The sequence below is a fragment of the Xiphophorus hellerii genome, chromosome 21 (assembly GCF_003331165.1).
Source record: "Xiphophorus hellerii strain 12219 chromosome 21, Xiphophorus_hellerii-4.1, whole genome shotgun sequence".
Classification (NCBI taxonomy): domain Eukaryota; kingdom Metazoa; phylum Chordata; class Actinopteri; order Cyprinodontiformes; family Poeciliidae; genus Xiphophorus; species Xiphophorus hellerii.
In genome coordinates this window covers 8,349,049-8,370,203 of record NC_045692.1, presented here as the reverse complement: position 1 = coordinate 8,370,203, position 21,155 = coordinate 8,349,049, and the positions used below count along the sequence as shown (strand labels likewise).

Sequence of the window (21,155 nt, the reverse complement as noted above, 5' to 3'; positions counted from 1 at the left end):
AATTAAATGATTAAAATCATAGTTATTTAAAAAAATAAGTTAAAATAACAGTGCTTGTCTAGCAAAAGACATTCTGACATATTACATTTAACATTACAATTTTTTCCACTGCTCATCCTCTTATGTTAAATGCAGAATGCAAAAATGTCAACAACAACAACAAAAAAAGAGCATGTTTTCGACAACATAAACAAAGAGGCCAGTGTTGTCATGGTTGCTTTAACAGGAGGTAAATCTGCTTTTCTCATAAATCTGATGCATAACTCTGCTGCCATAAATGGAAACATACCTCACTTATTCGTTACGCAGCCCTTTTCTGTTTTGGTCTGTTTTTTGTGTGTAGCTTCCACACCCTCCATCACCACCTGCTTAAAGGCTTGACGGCTCTGGGCTGAGCTTTGCAGGGAAAACAGCACCCTCTTCCTGTTCTGACTTACTGTTCTTTTCCACTGGAATTCAGGAAACGATTGCTGGGGAGAAAGTCAAATGAATCCCCGGCCCCAATTTAGGAAGCACAACCCGGAAAATAGAATGACCGGACGGGGACCGGTGATGATTTAAGTCCGTTTGACTACAACGATTGGCAAATCTGGTAGAAAAAAAAAAGAAAAATGCTGTAGAGCTGTTCAGATTACAGTGATTTCATAATAAACTGAGTAACATATTACTGAAGCATTTTCCAATTCAGACTTAACTTTTCAGCTTCATCTGGGTTTTAAAGAACTTTAAGTTTGTAATCTCTGACTTATTGTTGATACCGAGGCCATTATCTCCTATAGCCACTCTTCAAAATGGGAAAGACAAAAGAAAAGGAAACTTTTGAATGTTTTTGGTAAGCAGCAGGACACATTCCAGCGCCCTTTTATGAAGCAGAATTTCACAATTCTATTTCATAAATATAAATAATAGAAGAGAATATGAAATGGTGCCCAGAGGACTGTAAAAAATCATCACTTGCATTTGGTTTTGAATTATTGCAGCCGATAATGTGGCTTTACATAAAATTTTAATCATTGTAAGTTTGAATATTCATGATGACAGGGATGACCTAAAATCTTGTCAGTATTTATAAAACTTTTCAAATGAATAGCTTAGAATTTCTAAATGACGTTCTGTTGAAAAGCTATAAGCAGACAAATCTCTTTGTGTTGCCATTTTGGCCTCTGGAGGCTAAAGCTAACGGCTAGTCAAGGCTGAAGTGAACTTCTACCATCGCTCAAATACGGCAGTTTTCTGTAAATACGACTTAATGAAACATTAAAACGTTGCGATGCCTGATTAGGTGGTTATTTTCAAACAAGACGATTATTTACACAGAAAATGAAGATTGGAGGTGGTGGCGTGCCACACTCTGTTGTTTCTCACTCCAGTATAAACAGAAGGCTATGGCTTAAAGATGCTAACTGTACTCCATCGTCCAACTCAACATTCCCAAGCAAGACCTCATTCTCTCAACAACTTTGATATGCTGTTTGTCAGAACACCAGACACAAACAGCCCATTTGCGTTGTGCTCCTTTACACAACAAATTCTAGCTTTAAAAACCTCGAATTGCCCCTTTAATTTCCCACTGAACTCCAGAGTTCAAGCCCATGTGGAGGGATGCGTAATACCAACAGAAACCAGAAGAGGTCAGTGTGGTTCTGCGTCAGTGTGGATGTGGCTCAGCGTGCCGAAGCAGACCTCCTCTAGATCTGATTTTAATTCGGTTTAATTGCATTTCGAAAACCTAAAATATGGATCATTGTACATTACGAGCAAGTTTAATTTGAATCAACTCTGCGACACTGAAAAAGTATCCACTAATATCTTTGACAGTGGGTCATAAACCTTGATTGGATGATTAGCCTATATATTCCCGTGTCTTTGGTTGCAGGTTCAGAGTTAACTTCTCAGAGTGAGCGTGAATAATCCAGTCATTTTTTGTTGTTGTGGCGGAGCCCCATCATCCTCCCCCAACATCATCATCCTCGCTTCCCCGCCCCCTCTCTGTGAGGATGCAGGACGGCGGTCCTGAGCTGTGACTCCTGACGGCTCCGTCTTTGAGACTGGAAGAAGTCGCGCTCCGGAATCTGATTTCTCTGCGTTTGATTTTCTTGTATGTATGTATATATATATATATATATTTATTTTTCTCTTCTGTTTTGAGTCTGTCACGTGCTATCTTGCTGAACGCGCTGGTTCTGGGATTGATTTCAATTATGGGTCGATTTGGGATAACATTTCCCCGGAGCCGCCGCTGATGGTTCGATCCCAGTCCGACCGGGTCCTCGCAGCGTGATGGATACAAATGAGTTCGTCCTGCTGAAACTTTTATTTCTGGCCTTTTGGGGTGAGTGTGACTCTCTTTTGTGTCCTTATTATCAACAGAGCGCGTCTTAAAACATCCACCCGCAGCAATTAACCGTGCTAATTAGGCGACGGAGTCTTTAGAAAGAGAAAAAACAGGCAAAAAAAGAAAAAAAAAAGAAAAACAGACTATAATTAGAAATACATTTTATAGGTGGCCTTTTGTGTATTTCTATATTTTCTGTGTGCATCCCCGCTGTAGTCGTGTGTGCCATACAGCAAAGTGGACCTAATGAGCATCAGTTACATCTCATCAGAGCATGCACTGAATGGGGATCGCTCAGTCTAATGTGACCCCAATGAAAAGCCCTGACCGACATTATGTCCAGTGGGAATATGTAGAGCTGTCTCATTAGCTGGTTGCACAAAATCATGCTTGAAATTGTGTCTTATCCTGAGCCAGATTCTGACTAAGAAATCCACTCCAGGTTTCTGACTGTGATGCGGTGCTTGTACATATTTTATTTTAGTAGATTTTAATCACTGTATATATATATATATATATATATATATATATATATATATATATATATATATATATATATATATATATATATATATATATATATATATAAATGACATATATATTAGCTAGAATAGACATAAATAAGACACAACCAATGTTTTTAACATGTAGAGCTCAAAAAAAGTTAATTTCCAACTCAAAATAAAAGAATGGATTTAATTACTCTCATAAATTGGTTAAGTTTTGCAATAGATGACGGAACTTTTCCACATTCTGTTATGCTACACACGCCCACTGCTTTTTTCATGTGATACAGAAAAGAAAAAGCATAGATGGTTTTGAAAGGATTTTATTTCACACATACAAATCTGAGACATGTGGAGCACCCGTCGTATTTAGCGCCCCACAGGTCAATACCTCTTAAAGGTAGTTTTCACTGCAATTACAGCAGCGAGGCTTGAGGCTCATGTCTGTGCAGACTTGGCTTATCTAGAGATAGAAATTCTCTCATTCTGCTTTATAAAATAGCTCAAGCATGGGTTTAGATGGAGGGCACCTGCAGACATCGAATTTCAAATCTTGTCACGGATTCCCAGTCGGGTTTAGGTCTATTCTTTGACAAGGTCATTCCGTACACAAATGCTTTGATCCAAAACCATTCATGTGCAGCGCTGACTGCATGTTAGGTATGCTAGGGTAGTTTTCTTCCTTGACAGTGAACCTTGGTCCAAGTCTCAAGCTAAACAAGTTTAATTCCACGATTGCCCTGGATTTAGCTCCGTCAATCGCCAAATCAACTCTGACCCTAAAACTTCAGCAGGGCTTAATATTTTAAGCTTATAAAAACTTATTTTCAGCTGGTAGTATAAAACATTTTCACAGAAAAACTGAGTACAGTCAGCAGCATGATGTTGCATACTTTTAAAGTAAAGTGTTAAATGTTGCTAAGTGAAATTTTATTGTCAATTACCAAAAATATAGCTAAACTTTAACAAGTACTAAACATTGCATATACAAATATGGTTCATTAAGATTTTAATGATTCTTTAAACTGATGTAGTACACCCAGAAATGATTTTTTTTTTTTTTAAAGTGTACAGAGATTCTCCATATCGGCTGCAGGGATTGCTAAAAGTAATTTCAACCAGCTGCAGTTGTCAAACATAGCATTTACCATCGATCCATTTTCCGTACACCCTTGTCCCTAGTGGGGTCACGAGGGGTGCTGGTGTCTATCTCCAGCTAACGTTCCGGGCGAGACAGACAGGACAAACAACACACACTCACAGGGATAATTTAAAGCGAGGACCCAGGACCTTCTGGCTGCAAGGCAACAGTGCTACCAACTGCGCCACTGTTCAGCCCCATAGCATTTACCTTGATGTAAAAATAGAATTTATCAAGAGGACGAGCGCTCATGGATAGCAGATGGTCTTCGTGGATTTTTTGTGGTAGCACCATCTGGTCTTGTTCTCATTGGAAATATTCAGCTTCCTTCAGTGGGCAGGCCAGGTAACACAGGACTGCAATTTCAAGGTTTGTGGTTATTGACTTGAAACCTGGTTTGTTTTCCCAGAGCAACTAGACGTGAACCTAAGGGGTAGTTAGACCGGCACCAACGTGATGCTGAAATATTTTGAGCCAAAACGGGGATCGTATTTTAACTCGGATTACTTTTCTCATCCAATAAGGATTCTTATCATTCACTGCATCTGTGAGGAGCATCTCAAACTTGAAACTGAGATTTTTTCACATTAATGGAATAACAAGCAGGCCTGCGTGGGCATCTTGACATTTAAAAAAAAACCCCCAGAGATTATACATCAAGGCCTTAACTCGATAACACCCGGTTCCATAAGTGTGCAATAGCATTACCGCGGCAGATTTCTGAGTGCCGGAGAGAAACAGATCTCGATTATTTTCAGGTTTAGGAAATGTTATGAAACCACCTCCAAAGACATTTCTCTGTAAGGCAGCTCGGCTACAGAATGATGACATTTAAGCTCATTGTTATCCTCCCTACAGATGTGTTTTAATAAAGATTCCTCTAATGCCAAGAGAGATAACTTGGGACATTTCAGCAGCTAAAATCCTCTCTGAGCGGCCAATGTTAACCGTCTGTGAGCCAAGCATCAAGACAGCAGTAAATGCCAGATTATGTTTTCTTTATATATACCAGTTGCTTTTCTGTGATTTGGTGAATGGAGATAAGCTGGAAGGCTTATGGATGTTTCCTGTTTTTATAAGACTAAAGCAAAACACGTTGGTTCACGTAAATAAGAAGTATATTGATGCTTGGGGAAACCCGACCGTGGCAGTAAAATGGTCTGGGCCATCTGGGGCAGCTTGTCCAGAGTTATGCTAGAATATTTTGACCATCAACTGGATCTTCAGATTGATAATAATGACTCCAAGTCCCATCAGCTTTAGTTCAACAGTTCTCAACATATGTTTGCACTTTTGTACATTTAAATAAATTTGACATTTGTATCGTATGTCTAAAAAATACAGATTATAAATGATATGATTTTTGGGGATCTTGTATTGTAATCTGCTGTAACTCTAGCAAAACTCTTTAGATTCAACTCCCTATAACATCTGCTGTTGATTTTGCTGCACTCTTTGACTGAGAGTTCTGATATTTGGGTCTTTAAATTATTTAGTTAAAGGTCCTTTTTTTAGTCAACTATACAACTTCACTGAATTTGAACAAGAATCAGGTGCACATGTTTGAATATCTTGTGTCTCAAGTCACAGACTCAACTATATGCATACACCCCCACTAATATTTGGATAAACAGCCCTTAGCAACCTGCAGAGAAACTACATTAGCTTCTTTTAGTTATCAACAATGTCCCGGCATAATTCTAAATGCATATTTGGCCACTTATAATATGATAATTTGCGGAGTTGATGAGATTTGCTATTCTTCCTGGTAGCTTCGGATACAGTTTAGACTGGAAGAATGTCAGAAGCTTAAGATTAGCCTTTTTATGGGTTCCAAAATCAGCAGGAAGTTGTATTTGTGTGCATTGCACGATTGAAACACACTGCTATGTCTGCAAGTTCCAGCTCTCCAGCTGTTCATTAAGAGCTAGCTAGGAGCTATATTGGTTATTATTTATCCAGTTTGTGAAATGCACCAGTACCACTTGTACTGAAACAAACCCTCAACATGATATTATGTCCATCAATCTTCACAGTTTTTCTTGACTCCTCCTAACATCATTATTGTCTCTGTGGCTCAATCGATCTCTTGTATTTTCACTAATTCCCATGATGATGGTTTGGGTCAGATGGTTGAAACTTGGAAACTATTTGGTGATCGAACAGGATAGTGACCTCAAACAAACAACGCTGGCTTAGGAGTGATGAACTTTCGTGCTATTGAAAATGAATGAACTATAAATAAAAGCCTATTTGTACAAAGGAACTAGTCGTTTTTAGTTAAACTTCACCAATTTGGCTAGTGTGGTGATTATGCCAAAATGAGTTGATGCCGTGGAAGATATTAATATTAATAATTCAAACTCATTGAAGTTGTATCGTCATCCCACCTCGTAAAAAAGAGGAGTTCAAATGCATCCCTACAAGCTCTGAATTAAGATGCAGTATTTGCTCACGATGTGTGTGTGTATCAACTTCTTATCAGAACGGTAAGTAATCCTGAATGACAGCTTTTGCGCTGAGTTTTACTTTCCACGGGAAGAGAAAATGGCCGGACGCAGTAAACAGAACGACTCGCAGCGTGCAGACATGCCACGGTGTTTAGCTCTTGTCTAGACTGAAATGCTCTCTCGTCGGGGATCCCCAGGTGCCGTGTGCTCAGACAAGAGCAACAACGTGACGCAGTGAGTCACATTGATTTGTTGCTTCTAATGTCGGGGAAGCGCTGTTGGTGCGGCAGAGAATGTGGGCCTCCATCTGCACGGCAGAGAAAGAGCGATTCCCTCTGACGATGGAGCATCTGCTCACCTCTTCAAAACAGCAACTCACTCTTGTGGTGCCTGGGGGCACTTTCTGTTTTCTCTTCCATCTGAAAAGGCTGTAAAACATGTTTATGTTGTTCTTGTTGTTATTATTGATCTTAAGAAGGATTTCAGTGTGGGAAATCATTTTGATGCCTTACTCCTTTTTTTTTTTTAAATCCACATGAGATGATGGTAATGTTCCTATTGTAGAGAATATTTCTGCTTGCTCTCCACTGAGTGTCATTGTTGTTACTCTAACAAACGGATATTAAATGGTTATTTAGCTACCCTATTGGTTTGGTTAGCTACAGGTACGTTAGGGGTAAGTGAAGAATGACTTAATGCCTAAAGATGAAAAAAGCAAATGATCTCAATCCAGGGGTTTCTGTCGCATTTTAATAACCCACATAGAAACAGAATTGTGTACAGGCTGCCTTCATTTGTATGGCTTTATGGCAGAAATGATATTCAATTGAGTGCCAAATTTCTTTCTTTTTTTTTTTTTTTTTAAATCCAGTCCATGTTTAATAAATTGAGATTTTGAAAGGATTCAGTTTTCACATCAAAAGAACATTTAATGATCCCTCCTGCAAGGAAATAGGGCTAGTATAAAAAACAAAATATAAAATTTTGCCTGATGTTTCAATAATGTCTATTTTTGTTGAACGCCATTCTTTACGTAGCTGTATTGCAGAAATGATGATTATCCTGAGTAATTTTGTATCTCAGTCTTTCTTCTTAGTACATTAAGTGCAAACAAACTGCTTTCTGTGTCATTGTATTCTCTTATCGTATAAGACAATCTAAAAGAGGTAAATAATCACATATTGTACATCCTAATGCTGTAATAAGTTAAATGATACAAAAAAAAAGTATTCACTGAAAATACAGAAAAAAAAAAAGAATAACCAGAGTGAATTTCCGGTCTGACCACTGTGGGCATGCTTGGTGTCAGAGGTTGCTCCAGGTTTAAACCGGAGTGTGTCGCTGATTCCCTGACACTGTTACATTTGAACTTTAGCTGCAGCTCAAGGGGAGTGAAAGTGTGTTTTGAGCGTCATGAATATTTCAAATCTCGGTTAAAGATTTATGTTCCAGAGGTGACTCAAAACCCTCTGCTTATCCCGGCTCATATCACCGTCTGCTGCTGCAAACTCTGCGGCGCTGCACGAGCTGTGTAATTCGGCTCCGAGTCGACGGCACACTGCCGAGCTGTTTCAGGCTGCAATTTACCGTCTTTTACAAATACAAATGAAGAAATCTGAGAATGCGAATTTGTTAACGACACTGAATCTTTCACTCTTTAAAAGGAATATTTGTACACGTACACGTAGTCTAGTGATATCCAACCCAACAACGCCTTCCATCTAGAAGACGACAACTCCTCCAACTCCACTGGGAGCCGTATTTAGAAGAAAACAGCGACGCTACAAGTTGAAGCAAAAATAAACAGTTTCACCCATTTGGGAAATGTTTCCACATTTCCAATCTACAGATTCCCCTCAAAAGGGGAATTTGTAGTGCTGTAAAAGAAGCATTTCCTCCCCTTAATGGTTTCGTTTGTCTTTTTTTTTTCCAGCAAGACATGCTGCGTGTCTTCTGTTAGAGAATGTCATTTGTTCTGGCATCACAATCATCATTTTTGAGTATTTAAAATATTTAAAAGTGACAAGAAAAACCTCAGTAACAATTGAAGAAATCTGTCAGGGGGATAATACTTTTTTACTTCATTTTATTTCTCATTAAATGCAATATAACTGTATGTTCAAAATGTGCTCGTGGTTTGATTTTGCTCTTTTTAATGATATTAATTTGTATAAAGAGATGACAAAATTCTCTCCATCCCCCCAAAAAATTAACACCAAAGGAAAGAAAAATGCTCTAAGAAAGGCTATTATTATTATTATTATTATTATTATTACATTCCCCTTTAACAAAATGAAGTGTGGGCTAAAAAACAAAACAAAACAAAAAAAGGTTTCTCAGAGCCGTTGTCCTTTGTCTTCCTGTGTGCTTAAGCAGCTCCATCTGTCAGAGACAGAGCACTGGGTCAGAGGTGACTGGCCTAGACGTGGGACAGTCAAGCTTCCTGACACAGATTTTGTTGCAGACAAAGGCAAAGGTGAAAAGGGAAGAACCTTTTCCCCTTGATTAAAACATCTACTGTAGAAATTTAGCTAAAAAAGGACATCTGTCGCAACAATGTGGCAACAATGATGCACAGAAATCTAAGAAGAAGGGATAAAATGGCCTCCAGTGCTACTAATCAATAAAATGAAAAGACTACCTAAATCGTATCCAGTCACGGTGCTATTAAAAACTGTGCTTCACCACAACCGCAAGAAGAAGGATGGGAAACTAAAGAAGATAATTTGTTATTTGCCAAAATATATAAAATGATCAATCTAGCTTTATGTTGAAATTCTTTGCTGTGCAAGAAAAACCTTTTGAGGATGTTGTCTCTTCAGATTAAACCAGAACGAAACAGTAGGCCTAGTCCTTCTGGCGTGCCGATTCTTTAGCTGGCATCAAATGTATGAAAATAACCAGCAATTTCAATCAAGACCAAGACGATCTGTGGAAAGTAATAAATTATTTTGCCGCTTGGGAGGAGGATGGTCATAACTGTGTTGTGTTTCAGTGAGACATAATCAGATGTCATGTATGGTTTTGTTGGTGGAGGAGTTAATTAAAAGCTTGCGTTACTGATGAAAATAGAGAGTGACGTTGCACTAGTCAGTACTGCGTATTGGTGTAATTAAAATGGTCAGGTTAATGATTAGTCCCAGCACAGACACATCCACCACATCATGCATGACCATAATCCTTTTGGTTAATTTCCAGATAAATTAAACATAGATTTTTTACCAGAAGAATGGAAACGTGTGTTTCAAAAAATAAAGACGTTCACCTCAAATGTTGCAGCAAGTACTCATTACTGAGTCTCATGCCAGTGAGGAGTCACTCAACTCGACATGCCAAATGCTTGAAGCAGCTACAACTAACTGCACTCTGACCTACTTTATGAATAATTTGGTAAATAATCACTTGACCTATGTGATAGATCCTCGAATCCTTAAATATCCAGTGTCAAAAACACTTACCCACTTTGATGTATTTTCTGTTTGTCTTAATTACATGTAAAAAAAAAAAAATGCTGTGGTCTTTGACTGTGATGTGTTGCATGGGACAGCAACCAACCCATTTATCATCTATTCATCCATCATTAAGTGCTATACAAACTGTGTATAGCACTTTGGTCCTGTCGGTGTATAAAGTGCTTCATAAATAAAGTTGGTATGGTATTCGTCCATTCAGCACGTCACTAATGAAATCTAGGCTAAAGTTGGAGTGATAATGCATTATTCCTCTGTGTCCTGGCCTTCGCAGAATTATCTGGGCCAAAAGGGTCGGTAATTAACGGCCGGAGCAGGCTGACATGTTCATGGCGGATCGTCTGTGTTGTGTATAGATCTACGTCAGATGAGTCTGAACCGCCATTCAGTATCTCATTTTGGCAGACTGAGCTACTCAGAAGTTTACATATATTCATCAACGGGATGAATGTGATGTTAGTTTTTGCATGTAAGGATTTATTCTGTTTTCTGGGTGCAGTCTACCAGGTGGACTGATCATCTGTTTAAACGTACAAGGACTCTGTGCCCAGATTTGAAGTTACTGTGGATTTTTTAAATTCTACACAGGGACAAAATGATCCATACAGACACAAATATACACATGCTCTTGCATTTTGATAGATGTCTTATTGTTAGAGAAATAAGACACACCAGATTTTCAGTGAATACATGACCACTGTTTTTTGGAAATGGGGTAGAATCTTCCGGACACATGATCGTCCGGTAGTCTCGGTTCAATTATGGACCAAAATTGCAACGTTTGTCACATTTTCAGCTGGTGCGGTTTGTCTTCACACTGCACTGTGTCAAACGATCCAAACCCTTTGAAAAACCTATTCCCCTCTTTGCCTGTGGTGGCGCTGCACCAAGACCTCCTGAAGGAAATGACACAAGAACCAAAGAAGACATGAGCACAACGTTCTTCAGGAAACATGAAGAAAAATGGCTTCAGATTTTAGCAGTTGTAGGATTTCTCTTTTGTCTTTGTTACATTTACCCAAAATGCCCTGCACTGTAGCTTGCCTCCTGCTGTTTTGGAGCGGTCTCTGATCTGCGTGGCGTTCACATTCAAACCACAACAGAGCTCACTTCGACCAACCAGAGACCGAGGCTCGTTGGGGGACCAGAGTTCACTTGTCTGTATCAGAGTATGATTGAGCTTTCAACACTTCTCCAAACGTACTGGACTTTCTGGTCAAATGATCTAGAGTTCAGTTAAAGCGAATTAAACAGGGCTGGTGTGAATGCACCGTTAATTTGGTGGACTTACTGGTGTGCTGGTGTTCATGTTGCCAACAACAAAACTATTGTCATGGTGCAGGCTGCTTAGTTATATTGTATTAAGCCAAATTTTAATGTATGGATTACATGAAGAATCTGTATTTGAGTCTACATGCATAGTCCATCATAAATTAAAAAAACGATTATTTAAGGTCTCTGTTGTATAGTCCAACCCTAAAGAAAGAACAGTTAAAAGTCTTGGTTAAATCCCTCATTGCAAGTGGCATGAAATTCAAAGAAAAAGGATCCAGTGTCAGGCAACAGCTTGATGATGCCTCCTGGCACCATTCAAGCTGTATTTGTCACACAGCCCACTTAGACTTCTAAAACTTTGAAGCTCTGTCAAAGAAAGTGTGGCTTTAACGTTCTTTCAGTGTCTCCCTTTTGAGTTACGGTGTTTTTGTCAGGCTGCAGAGGAGTAGCTCTGATGCCACTAACGGTCTTGTTCCAGCTGATTATCTTTGCTAATATATTACAGTGTTGGATTCCATACATCCACTAGCTATGCCAACTCAGTGTTTTAACTTCATCCCTGCCTCTTATCTACCTCCAGCAGCCTCCTATTTCCACGTTCGAGGACACAACTGGCTAATTCTGGAAAAAATAGATTGCTGTTTCTCCACCGGAACAAATGCCAATGCTGTGTTTGTTGAAACTCTTTGGTTTGGATAAAAGACTGGCTATTCTCATGGCGCTTAATGCGGCAGCCTCAGCACTTGCTAACAAATACGCCGTGGCAGCTCACAAACAGATGGTTCCCTTCCGTCGGGGGGGCCAGTCTGCCAGAGCTTGGCTGTAATTTTCTCTTCCGCGTTGCAAATGGACTGCATTTATGTAGAGCCGTTAGCCCAAAAGCCAGTGGTGATGCCTCACCCCCACCCGCGACACACTGCTGCACCTCAGGCCACCCCGAATGAAGCCATCCTACACACACACACACACGCACACCAACACACACACACACATCGCGCTGCTCTCCGGAAAAACACATGGATTCCCCCTTTTCTCCAATGCTGAATTTTATTTCTGTCCCTGTAAGGGCTATCCTTCATCTCCTCCTCTTCTCCTTCCTGCTTTTGTTCGCCAAGTGCCCAGAGTTCCCCTCCGTCTTGCACATTTGTATCATCTCCAGCTTTGTTTTCCTCTCCGACCCCTGGGCGCTCCACTATGGGTGATTGTATTAGTCAGTCATACTGAGCTATGGTATGGTACGATAAAAGGTTTCTGTTGCCTCACAAAGTGTTTAGAATTGACCTTAACTAGCAGATTAGGCTGAGTTGAAAGGTTGGCCATCAGAGACAGACCCAATGTTGCGTAAAGCAATCATAACATCAGACAGTAGCTCCAGGAAGTTATTTGTACACGGCTGTGCCACATTTAGCCCATCTTTAGTTGTGTAACAACAAATGAGGGTGGTCGGACAGACAGGCTGACCTTTGTCCTCGCTGACAGCTGGCCATTTGTGGGGTGAGGTGAGTGTGAATGTGAGGCTGTCGGCTTAGGAAAGATGCAGAAAAATAATGGCGTCGTATGGAGGAGAGTGTCTGCAGGTAGAGCGGTAAATTGTTGAGGCAGTGACCCTGTGAGTAAAAGGAAAGGTCAACCAAAGTTTATTTTGTTCTGCTGGTAAACCACTTACTGTATGTTCATAATGATTCTGGCTCTGTTCATGATGATGAAGCTGGATCCAAAATGAGTCGGTGACAACTTCCTGTTGAGGAGAAAAAAAGTTCTGCACTTTGTTTGCACTTCTTCCAACCCAAGGAGTAGCATATCTGCCTTGCATTTCAGTGGCATACAAATGTGTTTGTATACCATTGAAACACAGGCAGAGTAGATATCGAATCCACAGTCTTAATAAATAAAGAAAACAATGCACTATGCCAGACATCTTGCCCATATAGATTGGAAAGCACTTTGCTCCTCTTGGAAGGACTCCCAGCGGTGCAAACACCTCCAAATTGCAGATACAAGTATTTTGGCACAACGTCTGGGGTGCACATGATGTCCTGTCGCTACCCTGGTTGCAACTAGATTTTACCTACTAGCACAAATAATCAATCCATGCTCTCCTGGGCATAAAACAAGCAAAACATTCTCCCTGCTGAGACAATCTATTACCTATGTGCTCCTTCAACATAGAAAATGGCATGTGCAAAGACATCTAAAGTAAGGCTCCTAGCTGCGTGGGGAAAAGTGGAAACATCTCCAAATTTTGAGCGTGTAAAGCTGATGCTGAAAAACCAGAAGGACCTTTTTTTTTTTTCTTTTTTGGTCGGACATGTCAACAAAAATCTCTGAGGAATTCTCATTGCATCTTAGAGGCACAGTATATCTTGCACATTAATGCAGCTGCGGTTTCATTTTACGCAAGTGCTACTCAAATATGGACTCAGTGATTACATCACTTATATGTCTGCTGCACTTTGCAAGCACTGTGTGTACTGAAGAAGATTAATTTACCTCAGCATGTCTGGAGTTCTTTGATTATTTCAGGGGATGATTATTTAATAAGCATCCAATATTTGAGGATACATGATTTGATCAACAGCCTAATTAAGCCTCTTGCATTTTTTATATATACATATACTGTATATACTGTATATATAGCCTTCATTCCTTTAAACACTCACTTTAAAAAACTGGCGAAATACAGACTTAATAGAGAGGACAGGACTTGATGTTCCATAGAAGACATTTCATTTTTTCATATTTAAATATCATGTACTGTGTTACTGATAAGCCAACATACTGTACATATTAATGATTAGAAACAGTGTGAGAGCAGGTTAAGTAATGCCTTTTTTCCCATTTTCTTCATCTACGCTGTTCAACCTCACTGACAGAACTGCAGGATTGATTCAGCTATGTGCCTTGTGGCACACGAACTGGTTGAAGAGTGCTTGCCTCTCGGCAGTCAATCACAGTGGATTTCCCTCAATGGATTTCCTTTAGTCCTCCCACAGGACTGTGAAGAGAGCTCAGTTAGGATTGAATCTGGTCACATCGTCACCATTTTCTGTTGGGGTTTGGGTTTGTTTGGTTTTCCAAAGTGAAGCCGAGTACATTTCGGATAAGACCCACCATATGAATATCTCTCCTGAGGTTGAGGACGAACTTAGATTTCTGATAAACATCTTAATATTTTCTTCATGGTTGATGCCTCCAGCATCAACATGTGTCGTTTCTTTGTGTTTAACAAAATGCTAAATTAAATTTCAGCTCTCCTGATGGCACATCAAGCTTTGCAACTATGCCTCCAACGGTTTGGGAACACACATTTGCACAGAAAAATTAATTAGTTTTTGAGTTTTTTATTTGAAAAAAGGCAGGAAAGCATCTGATGCACGACTGGAAGAAATTGGGCATGAGCATTAATATTCAGCATCAAATCAACATATTAGAGCAAGATAATCTGTCCCTGTCAACGGTGGATTGTTCCTCATAATGTGATGGAAAGGGAAAGGTTCCCCAAAGGATCTGAAGATGTTACACTACGGCCATCGCTGGTCATCAGAGAATTTGGATGTGGATGATCAAACTATGCACAAGCCAATGGCTAGCAGTGCACCAACTATTTGCTGTTATTGACATGGTCTACTACTCCATCGAGTTTGACCTAAAAGGTTCCCAGCGAGTAGCTGAACTGAACAATCTCCAACTTTTAGATGTGTCCCTGACTTAACACACCTGAATCAAATGAGTGAATCACCTCCTCAGAATTCAGTGAAGTTCTCCAGAGTCCTGCTAATGACCTTATTATTCGACTCAGGTGTGATGAAGCAGAGACGCATCTAAAAGTTGCAGGATCCGGGCCCTCAAGGCCTCGGTTTGAACGTCCCTGACTTACACACTTAAGGCCAAAAAATATGAACGTGATTGGTCTGCCCCCTTGTGTTGAAAGACAAATTTCAACAGTTTCAGACTTTAGTTGTCTCAGTCTGAGACATGCAGGGTTGACATAGAAATACAGATTCTGGGGTTTGTAATAACTTCCAGATATTATTATGACTCGTCAAGATACAAACACATATTGCTGTACCATGTAAAAAGTATAAAGCATAGCAGTAATTTAGCAGTGCAATGTTTCTAAATAGAGAAACATCTCACCTACATTGGCTTATGCTGCTGACTAGTGAATAAAAATACTGATGGTGTTTGCTCTCCAACAACAAGGCTAAAACCAATGGTGGAGGCGTAGAAACCTCCTATGCATGCCACAGGATTTTGACATTATGTGTGTAAAAACATGCACAGTAACAACATGAACAGTACCATTCATGCTAGGGTCATGCTCTATAAGTTATATATCTGATATAAATGTATTCCAGATTTGCAGCCGTTCCAGCACCATTTAGATGATCTTAGAAATCCTGATTAACTTAACATGGTTTCAATCTGGGCTGTTTGGTATGAATCTGTTAAGAAGTAATTCAAGCTGTGATTTATTTATTTATTTACTTTTTTAGCTTTCTGGCCCTCAAAAACTTCTCAGACCTCCTTTGGCGTCTGAGAAGAAAACATGTTTTGAACTGAAACAAAGGCATGCTGTAGTATACGGGTGCTGAAGAATAACCCAGAGGTTAAAACCGTCACTGGTGGTCAGTCACCAGCCCCAGCGCACAGATAAGTTTAAACATCGTCATGCCGGCAGAGCAGATCTAGTGTCCACCCCTAGAAGGCAGTTATTGCAGCGTCCTGAACTGTTTCCGGCTGAGCAAATACTGCGCTTCAGAAATCTCTTTTCCTGCGACCCTGAACCAGCAGTAATCACATTGCTGCCCTGTCCCTTGACGCAAACACGAAGCAGCGCACATTAATGTTGCAACAACATCCTCTCCAAGTTGTTTTGTCACATCAGGACCCCTTCATTGACCACATACATCAGCTCGCTGTTAGAAGGTCATCCATCTTCCTGTCAGGGAGCTCTGCTGATAACAAGAGCGACTGACACCGTGTCTTTTCCTCTGTCGCCTGTTATTACTGCTGGTGGACTAATGTAAGACCCCCTTTGAAGAGAGGGTAACTTTGTCATTTTCAGCTAATTTTTGACTTGTGGTTTAATATAAGAAAAAAAGAAAAGAGTGGAACATGTTGCCAGTTGAAAGGTAAACAGATTTAAAACATATATTGTTCAATAGATTTTTTTTTTATAGAACTAACTACAATGAGGATGCATAATAATGCTGTTTGGGTTTCCTCTTGTTACAAAAGTGGCTCAATGCCCGTAACGCTAAATACCTCTAACAGTGTCCGGTGCAAACGTAGCATAAAGTATTTTGCAAGTGTAAAGTCGTGATGCACAGCTGCTCCGGATACTCCCCTTTTACTCCCCGCATTCACATTCTAGCCTCCTTCTGCTTTATTGAACTCCCTCTTCCACACTTCTTTCTACACTGTATTGAAAAGGTTTTCTGTTGAAATGTAAGAAAGTGAAAGAGAGCATTCATCCGGTTATCTGCTTCAGTCGCCTGTAAGCCAGATAAACCCAATTACTGCCTGAAGGGATCCTGAAACTAAGAACAGAAAACATAACATACCAAAATAACTCACAGTAAAAATAATCCTATCCAGAGAATAGTTGAAAACCTGTTGAAATGTCCAGAATTTAAAACAAATTCTGATGTTCTTTACTTCCTTGCTCTGATATTTACTAAGTGAAACAACTTGAGAGTAGGCTGGGTGGGGGAGTGTAACCTAAAACCTCAAGTAGTTTGGTATATTAAAAGAGCAAAGATTAGCAAGTGCTAAGCTGGGATTCCCTATAATATAGGAATCACATTTAGTTTGATCCAGCTTGTTTCCTTAGCTTACTCAGAAACACTGTGATTGACCTCATCCTCCCCTGTTATTACAGGCTACAGTAACCCTGGCAGGAAAGCACACAATCAATACCATTGGCTCAGCTGGACAGCTAGACGTAACAGACATGCACAAACACCTTATGACAGATCCTACCTGAAGCATAAAAACATCCCATTAAAGCAACCTCAGAGTTCGAAATGACATTGGGTCTGACCTGGGTCACATGGAGTCAAGAAAACACGCCACATGTACAACCCCGTTCAAAATTGTAAGGACCCTAAGTAAAGATATTATTAAAAAAATAACCTTTGAGCTGCTCTTGAAAAGTAAGCTCCATGCATAAAACACACAAGGCACACAGTTTCTTAGAGTTTGATCCAGAAACAAAATTGCTCAGTTCAGCAAGTCTCTGATCTTTTGGGGGGTCTACATTAAGGTTCGTAATTAACAAGCAACTCATAAATGTATTGTAGCCCAAGGCCATTCAGCAGTTTTAGACCAATACCAACATTTTTACAATTTGACAAACAGGAAACCAGTGCAGAGATTTAAGAATATCCATTTCCAAGTGTTGGTCAGGAGTCTGGCTGCAGCAGTTAGGGAAAGCTGCAGCTTTCTGGTTGAGTTTTTTTAACAGACCAGGAAAGTCAAAGTTCCAGTAATCTAACATACTGAAAATAAAGGCATGCTCATGTTTTTCTATGTCCTCTGTTGACTGGAATCTCTTTATAATGGCAGAAACTTGAGACGATAGAAAACTGAGTTATAAAAGAACATTATATGTTTTTCAAAATGTAGGTCTGTGGCCAAAACTACACCAATATTTCCTTTCAATTTCACACAATTAAGATGATGGTAAGAGGGGGTAAAAAAGATTCTCCAAACTTTGCTGCGTAATAGATGCTATTGACCACTGCAACGTACAGTAGATTTGCTGTTATGCTGTGGTCGTGTTTTTCTTCCAAAGACTCTTGCAACCATATCAGAGTGAATGGCATCATGGACCCTTAGAAACTCCAAAACTTGTTAAATAAATTCAGAACCAAGGAAAGGGAAAACATCCATCCAAGGTTTTACAAAGTATGAAGGGGGCTCTGTAAGGTGAAGGTTTGTAAAGAATACAACTGTAGATTTGTACTGTGAGAACAAGAAGGATGGTGCAGGAAGCATCTAAGAGCCTTAATAGTAATAACTGATTTCCCTTATTGTCTCTCATCTGTGGTTTAAAAATGTCCCATACTCCCACAGGACATGCCACGATTTACAGAGTGCTGCAATAAAACACTCATGCAACCCAACTGGAAGACGGTAGCTGGTTGTCTGAAAGAGTAAGTAGGTAGTTAAACTTTACTTACATAGCACCTATCATAGATTAAATGCTAAAATGTTTTACAGATATTATAAAACAAAGACACGAGGGTCACCGGTGCAAATTCCGGTTTGAGTATTTCTGTGTGAAGTTTTGCATGTTCTCCCCGCAGCGCCTCCCCCTGCAGGAACTCAGGTTTCCTCTCACAGGCCAAAAACATCCATATCTGATTATTTTATTTATAGATGCCTTTTGAAACATTCAGGGTCACCTTACAGAGTAAAACAATCTAAAACTAACTACAATGCCAAAGCACAGAGAACAGTAAGATGAATTTATGATCAAGAGTGTATTTGTACGTGCAAGAGATCAGAAGGGAGGAGCGTATGAACTCTTCCTCGGCATTCAATAGAGAGAAGTCGAAGGTTGTTCTCAACATAGCAACCTACCTGATAGGCAATGACGTTACAGAAGAACAAGACTGATGTGATTAATGGAGGGAGATCTTGGGATGATGCGTACCAAAATTATGCATCATCATGTTTCTGGGGACCAAGGAGAAAATCTGTAATTGACTGGTGATGTGGTTCATTTATTTTGTCATGTTACAAGCGTAGACACAGAACAAAGCGCCTGTGCCAGAATCCGAGTAGGGTGAGACGTAAATGTACACCCCACACATTATTCTTTGCTCAGAAAGACATATGCGCTCACATCAGTCTCACCGCAAGTTCAGGTCGGTGGCACAGACATAACATCATACGCAGATGATTGCTCTTCAAGTTTGTGTAGCCGAGCTTTGAGGTACAGTAGCTTATGAACATAACAGGCTCTACAACACAGCCCCGAGGAACCCCAGATCAGACTGGAAACAGACTGGACTTAAAAGTTTTTTAATGAAGTGAGTGAAGCCTACTAAATATGATTTAAACTAGTTCAAGGATGTGTTGGTGGCCTAAATAGCAGCCAATCTATTAATAAACTTTCTGTATGTGAACTTGCATCAAAGGTTACATTCAGTTCTAATAAAGTGAAAGTAACGTGAAAGTCATCTGGAGTCCAGAATCTGCTGCAATAAGAAGAGAATTCATTATTTTGATCGCTGTTATTTTTTAAATAAAGATTATTAGTAGCCACGTGAGGTTGAATCAATACGTAATTTGACATTTCTTGTGAAATAACTTTTAATAATTTTGTTCAACATTTTAAATATTTTTAGCATTTAAAGTTTTCCCTATAAATCAAACATCCACTCTGTCAATTGGTCTTGAATGTTCAAACAAGCGAGGCTAAAGTTCGACGGGCGTCTTGTCATACAGGTAACGGCCTCACAGCTGTTAAAGGATCATAGCTTAGCAAGCTATTCTCATGTTGCTCTGCTTAAATGTTGCTTTATAGATTTCTTCAAGGAGTTTCTCATTTCTGCCCGTTAGTGTTTTGCTCATTGAAATGATCACATGTGGAGAACCTAATGAAAATCCTGCTGAATGGGCCATTTTGTAATTCCTGTAATAACGAACGTAGAACTTAATTAAACAAGTCTTTTTTTATATCTATGCTTTCATTATGTCTATTCTCGTGGCTGTGCCTTTGTAGACCGCGTCGCTGATCTGTAAATTGCTTTGAAAAACCCCCAAACAGAGTCGCTCTTCTCTGTAGCCCGAGCTTTTCTAATACGTTATTAAAATGTTAATTTGATACACTTTCAATTCTCACATGCATTCTGTTTCCCTTTCCATGAACCGTAAGTGACCTTATTCCATCGTGGGAACCTCACCTTAATTCATGATAGGCTCAGTTGAAAGTGGTTAGGAAAGGCCTTATTAGTGTAAAAATAGCATCTGGGTGTGTGTGTGTGTAGGGGTGGGTGTGGGTGGGCGTGTAGGTGTGTGTGTGTGTGTGTGTGTGTGCTAGGGACCTGGCCACCTTTTTCTCCCAAACCAGCCGTTGACTCTAAAATCTCAGTGAAGGGGAAGCAGGTAGCATGATTAGTGACACACAGAGGGTTGCCTCATAATAAATGTAATTATACCCCTTGATCTTTTTTCACATTTTATCAAATTGAAGCGGTGTGTTTACTTTTGCGAGGCACTTCTAATGTTTGATAGTGGTACATGAGAATTTCAGCAACAGGAGCGTCTCTTTACCTTGAGACCTTTTAGGACGTGCAAGAACTTTCACGCATTAGAAACTTTTTGGTTTGTTTTCTTTACCTGGTTAAGTCTTTGTGGATTGTGAGGTGGGGATGGTCCCTTTCTCTAGGGGTCTGTGAGTGAGCGTCTTTTAGAAAACAACATAACCCTGACAAACTCTTACTTCCCTCCGACCATTTCTAAATCGCAAGTGCGGCACAACTGGAGATGCTGAATTTTAAACCACTGAATATGTCAAAGAACTTCCTCAAAAGAGCAGACATCACCACCATTTGGTTTATTAAAATATAATTTGTGAATTATATACAGTACAAGGTTTCCCCCAGAAAATTTGCTAAGCCTGGTGGTTGGGCTTTTGAGTTAAAAAATGTTTAAAGTTGTCTGGAAATTTGTAGATATCACTTGATGAATATGTGTTATTGAAAGATTGGAAGATTAACCCCTGAACACCAACTATAAAGTCTTAAAAAATGCAAATATTTTAAAAAGACTTATATAAATAAGTAATGTTAAGCCTGGTGGGGGCATAAGAAAAGCCTGGTTGCCCGCCAGGCTTACAATACACTGAAAACCCGCAGTGTATACTTGCAAGAGATGTTTTTTGATCTTACATTTAAAAAAACCCCATAATGGATGATTTGGTAATTTTTTGTTATCATTATGTTATTGTATTGTCCTTTGAAT

The 21,155-nt window shown here is 39.7% G+C and overlaps 1 protein-coding gene across 1 annotated transcript in view; it reads left to right on the top strand.

Moving 5' to 3' along the window:
- The first annotated feature begins 1,987 nt into the window (after positions 1-1,987).
- LOC116711568 (receptor activity-modifying protein 3) overlaps positions 1,988-21,155 on the top strand; it is a 40,695-nt gene continuing 21,527 nt past the window's right edge. Inside the window, exon 1 of the mRNA XM_032550906.1 lies at positions 1,988-2,332. Coding sequence (XP_032406797.1) covers positions 2,281-2,332 — 52 coding nt within the window. The 5' untranslated portion in view covers positions 1,988-2,280. The remainder of the gene's footprint in view (positions 2,333-21,155) is intronic.